The 9,226-nt window shown below is 52.1% G+C and overlaps 1 protein-coding gene across 2 annotated transcripts in view; it reads left to right on the top strand.

The window, feature by feature from the left end:
- The first annotated feature begins 6,855 nt into the window (after positions 1-6,855).
- The window catches only part of MTMR6 (myotubularin related protein 6), a 116,342-nt gene continuing 113,971 nt past the window's right edge, over positions 6,856-9,226 (top strand). The window contains exon 1 of one of the 2 annotated variants that reach the window (XM_029602561.1): positions 6,856-7,028. In XM_029602561.1, coding sequence (XP_029458421.1) covers positions 7,005-7,028 — 24 coding nt within the window. In that variant the 5' untranslated portion in view covers positions 6,856-7,004. Of the gene's footprint in view, positions 7,029-7,116; positions 7,176-9,226 lie in introns of those variants that run through there. The other variant, XM_029602560.1, reaches the window with a different exon arrangement.

Genomic DNA, 9,226 nt, shown 5'->3' with positions numbered 1-9,226 from the left:
TTTATAAAGGTGATCAGCTACAGGGAAGAAATGAGAAAAAAAATAGATGAAATCAAGTGGAGTAGAACAAATTGGAGAAATTACTTACCTGATAATTTCATTTTCCTTAGTGTAGACAGATGGACTCAGGACCAATGGGTATAGTGTACTCCTGTTAGCAGCTGGAGACGGATCAGATTTCAATCTGACGTCAGCCCCTAGTGCATATACCCCTGCAGGAAGTGCAGCTCCTCAGTATTCTTCCTTGAAAAGCGTTGTGGATATATATATGTGACTGACAGATAGTTAAGTTAACCATAATATGAAGTTCATCAAACTTCTTAGAACGTTTAAACTTGATTAAACTTGATTAACTTGAACTGATTGGTTGACTATAGCTGGAGACCGCCAGTGTACGGAAAGCGTAGACACCGGGCAGGGTGGACGTCTTAGGTAAATAAAGACATGGCTTACCCGTAACTCATTGGCACAATGCCTCACGGCAGCCCAGGGTGGGATGCTGAGTCCATCTGTCTACACTGAGGAAAACGAAATTATCAGGTAAGTAATTTCTCCATTTCCTAGCGTGTAGCAGATGGACTCAGGACCAATGGGATGTATAAAAGCTACTCCCAAATCGGGTGGGAGGCTGCCCATGGTCCACTTAGAATTGTCCTTGCAAATGCCGTGTCCTCCTGAGCCTGTACGTCCAGACGGTAGAATCTGGAGAAAGTGTGGATGGAGGACCACGTTGCCGCTCTGCAGATGTCCGCAGGTGACAGCATTCTAGTCTCTGCCCAGGACACCGCCTGGGCTCTGGTTGAATGGGCCTTGATTTGTAGAGGTGGTGGTTTTCCTGCTTCTATGTAGGCCGCCTTAATGACTTCTTTGATCCAGCGGGCAATGGTTGCCCACGAGGCCGCTTCCCCTTGCCTCTTTCCGCTGTGAAGGACGAAAAGGTGGTCTGTCTTTCGTACCGGTTCCGACCTTTCCAAATATCTGGCTAGGAGTCTGCCGATGTAGAGGTGACGTAGGCTACGGTCTTTTCCCCGAGTTCTTCACGCCGTCTATCGTTGGTAGTGCGATGGTTTGGTTGAGGTGGAAGTGAGAGACCACTTTGGGGAGGAAGGAAGGAACTGTGCGTAGTTGGATGGACCCTGGGGTGAATCTGAAGAACAGTTCACGGCAGGACAGTGCTTGTAGCTCCGAGATGCGGCGGGCCGAACACACGGCCAGCAAGAACACCGTCTTTAAGGTTAACAGACGGAGAGATAGGACTCGGAGGGGTCTGAAGGCGGATCCCGCTAGGAACTCCAAGACGAGGTTGAGGTTCCACAGAGGTACCGGCCACCTTAGAGGTGGGCGAATGTGTTTGACTCCTTTCAGGAAGCGTGATACATCCGGGTGCGAGGCTATGCTGTCACCCTCGCTCCTGGAGCCATAGCATGACAATGCTGCTACCTGTACCTTGATGGAATTGAGGGACAGACCCTTCTGTAGCCCATTCTGTAAGAATACCAGGATCACGGGAACTCTGGAGGAGCGTGGCTTGATGTTGTGGTCTTCGCACCAGGCCTCGAAGACTCTCCAAATCCTTATGTACGTTAGAGATGTGGAGAACTTGCGTGCTCGGAGGAGAGTATCTATTACTGCCCCCGAGTATCCGCTCTTCCTCAGTCGAGCCCTCTCAATGGCCAAACCGTAAGCGAGAATGGAGTCGGGTCCTCATGAAGGATCGGGCCATGTTGGAGCAGGTCTCTGTGCGGCGGCAGGGGTAGTGGGTTCCCTGCCAGCAGTCTTCTCATTTCTGCATACCAGGGTCTTCTTGGCCAATCCGGGGCCACCAGGAGAACTAGTCCCCTGTGTCGCTGTATCTTGTGAATGGCTGCGCCCAGCAAGGGCCACGGCGGGAAGGCGTATAGCAGGGTCCCCGGAGGCCAGGGCATCGATTCCCTGGGACTGTGGGTCCCATCTGCGGCTGAAGTATCTGGGTACTTGAGCATTGGATCTGCTTGCCAGAAGGTCCATGTTTGGGATCCCCCACCGATTCACTATTATTTGAAAGGCTGTGGATGACAGTTTCCATTCTCCTGGGTTTAGACTTTCTCTGCTGAGGAAGTCTGCCGCGATGTTGTCTTTCTCGGCAATGTGGATGGCCGAGATCTCCTGGAGATTTGCTTCCGCCCACGCCATCAGGAGGTCTATTTCTAGGGACACCTGTTGGTTTCTGGTTCCACCCTGTTGGTTGACGTAGGCCACAGTCGTGGCATTGTCCGACATCACTCTGACCGCTTTGCCTCAAAGTCTGTGGGCAAACCGCAGGCAGGCTAATCTGGCTGCCCGCGCTTCTAGGCGGTTGATGTTCCATCCCGCCTCTTCTACGTTCCACTGCCCTTGGGCGGTCAACTCTTCGCAGTGTGCTCCCCATCCGTGTAGGCTGGCATCTGTGGTGAGCAGGATCCAGGTTGGAGAGGATAGGCTTGATCCCCGGCTCAGGTGGCTGTTCTGCAGCCACCACCGTAGCTGGGTCCGGACACTGCCCAGGAGTGGAAGGCGTACGGTGTAGTTCTGGGACCGTGGACTCCACGGTGATAGAAGTGAGCGCTGTAGAGGTCTCATGTGTGCTCGCGCCCATGGCACTACTTCCAGCATGGACGCCATCAGTCCGTGGACTTGCAGGTAATCCCATGCTGTGGGACGAGGAACGCTCAGCAAGGTCTGAAGCCGGCCCCGCAGCTTTGACCTCCTCGCGGGGGTCAGGCTGACCTTGTCTTCCTTGGTGTCGAATCAGACTCCTAAGTATTCCAGCGACTGTGCGGGCTGTAGGGAGCTTTTGTTTATGTTGACCACCCATCCTAGGCTTTCCAGTAGTGCTATGACTCTGCTGGTTGCTTGGTGGCTTTCCTCCGGTGACTTCGCCCTGATCAGCCAATCGTCCAGGTAGGGATGAACGAGGATTCCCTCCTTCCTGAGTGTTGCCGCCACACTATTACCTTGGTGAACATCCGGGGTGCTGTGGCTGACCCGAAGAGTAGTGCCCGGAACTGATAGTGACGATTCGGGATCTTGAAGCGTAGGAAGCGTGGGTGTTCCTGATGAATTGGGATGTGTAAGTAGGCCTCCGACAGATCCAGGGATGTGAGAAACTCTCCTGGTTGTATTGCCCATATGATGGATCGTAAGGTTTCCATGCGGAAGCGGGGAACCCTTAGGTGGCGGTTGACCGACTTGAGGTCCAGGATGGGCCTGAATGTGCCCTCTTTCTTGGGTACGATGAAGTAAATGGAGTAATGTCCAGTATTAATTTCCCATATAGGCACCAGGGTTATGGCCTCGAGGGTCAGAAGCCTATTCAGTGTAGCTTTCACTGCCGCCCTCTTGAGGAGGTCGTGGCAGGGAGATTCCACGAATTTGTCTGGGGGAGTTTGAACGAAGTCCAGGTAGTAGCCCTCCCGGATGATGGCCAGGACCCATTTGTCCGTAGTTATCTCGACCCATCTGCGGTAGAATAGGGCTAGTCTGCCCCCTACAGCATCTTCCCTTGGATGGGTCGGCTGATTCTCACTGTGGGGTGCGGCCGGAGCCTGCACCCGCGCTGGTTCCTCTCTTGGTGTGCTTGTTCCGAAAGGACTGGTTCCTGCCCGTAGGGCGGAGTGCTTGATAGTTGCTTTTGAAAGAGTTGAAGCGCTGTCAGCTTCTGCCTCTGGCGGATCTGTGGAAGGGACGCTGGTTTCTCTTCGCTGCCGAAGAGGAGGGATCCTTTGAAGGGCATCTTTGTTAGGCTCGTCTTGGAAGAGGCGTCCGCCGACCAATTTCGGAGCCAGAGCTGTCTTCTGGCTGCCACAGTGGATGAGACTCCTCTGGCTGTTGTATGCACTAGATCGGAAGCCGTGCCGGTGAGAAAGGACAGAGCTGATTCCATGTCCTCTCCCGGGGTGCTGTTCCTGGCTTGAGATAGGCAGGCACGTGTCACCACGGTGCAGCAGGCCGCAATCTGAAGGGACAGAGCTGCAACCTCGAATGACTGCTTTAGCAAGGCTTCTAGGCGCCGGTCATGAGCGTCCTTGAGCGCCGCTCCTCCCTCCACTGGGATGGTAGTGCGCTTAGCGACCGCGCAGACCATGGCGTCCACCCTAGGGCACGCCAGGAGTTCTTTGGTCGCTGGGTCCAGGGGATACATGGCCGACAGTGCTCGACCCCCTTTGAATGAGGACTCTGGAACATTCCACTCTAGGTCAATTAGCTGTTGTGCCGCCTGTAAGAGAGGAAAATGGTGAGACGTCTGACGAAGGCCCTCCAGCAGGGGGTTCATTCTAGGTTCCCCTGAGGGCCCTTGGCCCGGGATAGCAAGTTCCGTTAGACATTGGAATACTAGGTCCGGGAGCTCATCCTTTGTGAAGAAGCGTCTCATGGTTCGGTGTGGCTCTGTCCCCGGGGGGAGTTCCCCTTCTTCCAGGGGCTCAATTTCCTCTTCAGAGTGGTCCATGTCCCCGTAGGCGGAACTTCTGGATGGTGTGGACCTGTGCCTATGCCTCGAGGGTCCTGGGGCATGAAGGTCCTCCAGAGGCGCCTGTGGCTGGACCTCCCGGGGTTCAGTTTGCATCCTGACAAAGGCGTGAATCCCCTTGAACAGCTCCACCCAGGATATCGAAGCTGGGTCTAAGTTGAGGGGCGCCGGTTCTCTGGGAGTCCCCGAGTGCGGGGTGGACTCCCTGGGGCCAGCTAGGTCCGGGGTGCCCCCTGAAGAGCTAGCATTGGGCCCTGGCTGGGAACGGCCCTGGCCTGGATCTCCCAGGGCCTCCTCACACTGTGCGCACAGGGCGTCGGCCTCCTCGCTCTGTGCGGCTCTGACGTGGCATGCTGGGCAGTGGCCTTGCGCTTTTCTGCCCGACTCTGGAGGTGCCATGACTGTGGCCGCGTGAGCTCTTGTGCGCTCCAGTGCGCCTCAGATGTGCGCGGAGATGTGCGCCTAGCCGCAGATATGCGCCTTGTTCCGTGCGCGCAACTTATGCGCGTGAGGTATTATGTGTGCCTAAGTTTATGCGCACAAGGGACTTGTGCGCCTAGCTCAATTTGTGCGCTTGAGTTGAACGGTGAGGCGAGTCGGGTCAAGATGGCGACGGCGAGCATGCGGGCAATATGGCGACCTCCTCGGAGGGTCTCCATGTGGGTAGACCCTCGGGAACAGCCAGGGCCTAGCCCTGCTAGGGCGGATCAACCCGGCGGCACTGGCTCCGATCGGCGGCCTGTGCTCCTCTTCGATCCTCGGAAACCGTTTCCATAGAAGATTTCTACCTTACCTTGTCTTCAGCGCTTCCCGGTTTCGTCCCGGGCGGGCTCCGGCTGCGGGGGGAGAGGGCAAATACCTTCACCGCCGCGCTCGAGGAATGCACCCGCTGCCTCTCAGCCGCACCCGAAATCGGGGGCTAAGTCCCTGCCGCGATTCAGCCACCGGACCGAGGCTCACCTCCGAGGGACCACGGAAATCACCTCGGGAATCTCAACTGGGGGAGGGACCCGAGGGTATCACCGCAGGAGAGCGGGGCTAGTCTTCAGGTAAACTTTTCTTCTTAAATTTGGGTTTTTCCTTGAATTTTGGTTCTACGCTCAGAGAGCGTGCAGATAGTCCCTAACTGCTTTGGAGACGGAAAATACTGAGGAGCTGCACTTCCTGCAGGGGTATATGTACTAGGGGCTGACGTCTGATTGAAATCTGATTCGTCTCCAACTGCCTACAGGAGTACACTATACCCATTGGTCCTGAGTCCATCTGCTACACGCTAGGAAATAAAAGATACCAGCCCCTCACACTCATTTCCTCCTCTGAGCACATCCCTGGCCCCCACACACTCATTCCCCTCTCCCTACCCCCCTCCAAGCACATCCCTGATCGCCACACATTCATTCCCTTCTCCCACCCCCTACAAACACGTCTTCAATTCCCTCATGCTCATTCCCCCCTCCAAGCACATCCCTGGACCAGGGCCCTCACACATTCATTCCCCTCTCCAAGCACATCCCTGGACCAGGGCCCTCACACACTCATTCCCCTCTCCAAGCACATCCCTAGACCAGGGCCCTCACACATTCATTCCCCTCTCCCCACCCCCCTCCAAGCACATCTCTGGCCCCCCCACACTCACTCATTCCCCTCTCCCCACCCCCCTCCAAGCACATCTCTGGCCCCCCCCCACACTCACTCATTCCCCTCTCCCCACCCCCCTCCAAGCACATCTCTGGCCCCCCCCCCCACACTCACTCATTCCCCTCTCCCCACCCCCCTCCAAGCACATCTCTGGCCCCCCCACACTCACTCATTCCCCTCTCCCCACCCCCCTCCAAGCACATCTCTGGCCCCCCCCCCCCCCCCACACTCACTCATTCCCCTCTCCCCACCCCCCTCCAAGCACATCTCTGGCCCCCCCCCCCACACTCACTCACTCATTCCCCTCTCCCCACCCCCCTCCAAGCACATCTCTGGCCCCCACACTCTCATTCATTCCCCTCTCCCCACCCCGTCCAAGCACATCTCTGGCCCCCACACTCTCATTCCCCTCTCCCCACCCCCCTCCAAGCACATCTCTGGCCCCCCACACTCTCATTCCTCCCCTCCTGATACCTGGCTGTAGCTGCACAGTCTAAAGATTCCTTTGCTGTTGCCCTCCAATGCCGTGCTGCTGGCCTTCCCGTTCCAGGTCTGCCAACAAAAATGTGCTGGTGAGGTATACATCAACAAGGCTTGCAGCTCACTATTTGAATCCTGCTCTGATTGGCTTACTGCTGCAATATAGGGATAGGGTGTGCCTGCTATGGACAGGCTTCATCGCAGCAGCAGCCAATCACTGTAACATCAGAGCACAAGTCCCGCCCAACAAGCCCAAAAAAACGCGACTGGCAGAAAAAATAGCCCAATTAAAAGCAACCAGCGAATCGGGGGGAAAAAACGCGAATGACTAGGAAAAGAAGCCCAACTCGCGGTGAATAAGCGAGGTTGGCAACACCGAGGTCACCAGTACTCTCTGAGGATGGAGCACATCAGAACCACCAAGGTACCGCCTCGTCAGGAAGGGAGGGGTGTTGGTAAAATCTCAGCTTGCTGGGGTAGGGTGGATTGGATTGGCCTGTCTCTGCGCTTCCTGGGGTAGATGGATAAACTTCCGGCGATATGGTTCTGGGAGGTGGTTCTTGTGTATATGGTTTGTTTCTGTTCTCCTGAGGGGTGGCGGGGGAGGAAAGGAGGTATATTGATTATTTCTGCTTTCCTAGAGTTGTTGTTGTGGATCCCTGTCCTTCCGTTAGTGCACAGGGTGTTATAACAGAACTGTATTACAGAGTTTCTGTGCTTCCTGTGTCAGTTGTACAGTAGAATCATAACTTGTAGGCTTGATTAGGACATAGCTGAGAAACGACGTCAGTATTAGCATGGCAAATCTGTTTGCCCTTTTGAATTATGTTTAAATATTTCAGCGTGCTTCTAATTTCACAATAATATTTGGGGCTTTGATGAGAGAGCAGTTGCCGAATAATCTCTGATGGAAGAATACAAATTTCTGTCTCTCCCCTTGTACTTTCAGTCTTTATTCATTGCAAATCTGTGAAATCCATGATTACTGTTGTTACCTAGTTTGGATGGCATGCTAAGGTCAAGTTTCAGTCTGTAAAAGAATTCTGGACCCAGTGTACTAAAAGATTTTCTCCTTTTGTATGTGGGGAAAATACTTTGCATATGACCCTAAATATTGAAATGTGCCATGTAAATGATGATTTCTGAGTTAAAGCATGTTAACCCAAAAGTGAGTGCACTTATAAAAAATATGATTAGCACACACAAAACATGATAGAGAGAGATTCACAATCAAGGCTCCCTTATTTGATATTAGTGATAAATACATATAAAAAAATTAACACAAAATTCTGTGGATTCACAGTTCGTACAACAGTGATATTTTCATAGACCTGACCTAGCCAAGTTTTGACTAACACATCTGCATTAGGGTATATTAAACCAGTGATTCTCAACTTTTTTTCCCATCGTGACACATCAGACAGACCTCGTTCACATGTGTGACACACTGCTCATTTCAATTCATGGCGGAAATTTAAAAAATAAATAAAGGCCCAGTATTATTATTGTTAAGAATGAGACATTTTCTTTTCTGCCTGAACAGAAATTGAATAAATAGTAAACATCCCATACCAAAATAGCACCAAGGCAACACTGAACATATTACACTAGGCCTTAAGATATCAATACACCACCTATTAGGAAAACAGAACAAGCCAGGCTGCTATAGAGACCTACACAGAAAACTACATGCCAGCAGAATAGCTCACCTCAGTCGCATGTGCAGACCCTCACCTAAGAAAGAATAAAGAGACCATAAAGCTTAACTAGAAATCTGCAGACAAAAATTGAACTTGAAACTGCAACAAGCCAGAGAGACTGTGTGCAGTGTAACAAAGAGAAACATCACCAGTCCTCACAAAACAAATCAAGAAATGTAAAATCAATAGCATTAAAACCATACTAACAAAAAGAACAGATTTCAAAACTGCTGTTGAATAGAATATCCAATAATTAAAAACTCATATCAAAAAGTTCCAGATGCCAATAAAATATTTCAAAATAGCAGACACAAAGACCCAATAATGAAAAATAAGGATAAAAAATGCTTTGTTCTCCATACCTGGGAACATTTGATATCCAGGTACCCTGAGATTGTTTTGAATTAGCAGGAAGGGGGATGGTTTGCTTGCAACTTTCTCCTCTCTCTGTCACACACAAGCGCTCTCTCTCACACTGGTTGTCAATCACATACATTATGCTAATGCTTCTTCTCACTTACATAGGCTCTTATTCACACATTTACACACATGCTTTCTCTGTTTCTTTCTTACACTCAGGCTCTTAATCACACTCACATGCTCTCAATCTCACACACACACATGCTCTCACTTACTGATACACACAGGCTCTTAATCATACATACACATGATCTCTCTCACACATACAGGTTCTCAATCATACACATACATTCATGCTTTCTCTCTCGTACAAGGGATCTCAGTCACACACTTACACATACAGGCTCTCAAACATATATGCTTTCTTGCCCACTCTCTCTCCCTCCTGCAAGCTAGGGGCAGCAACAGCCTCCTCCACTTCCAGCCCTTGCGACCTCAAGAAAGGAGTCCCATCTGCTGCGGGGGCTGATGTTGCTCTTTTCTTGCTCCGAGCCACACTGCT

This window comes from Rhinatrema bivittatum, chromosome 5 (genome assembly GCF_901001135.1).
Source record: "Rhinatrema bivittatum chromosome 5, aRhiBiv1.1, whole genome shotgun sequence".
NCBI classification, from domain to species: Eukaryota; Metazoa; Chordata; class Amphibia; order Gymnophiona; family Rhinatrematidae; genus Rhinatrema; species Rhinatrema bivittatum.
The sequence above is the reverse complement of the archived record's forward strand: the minus strand, read 5'-3'. Positions and strand labels throughout refer to the sequence as shown.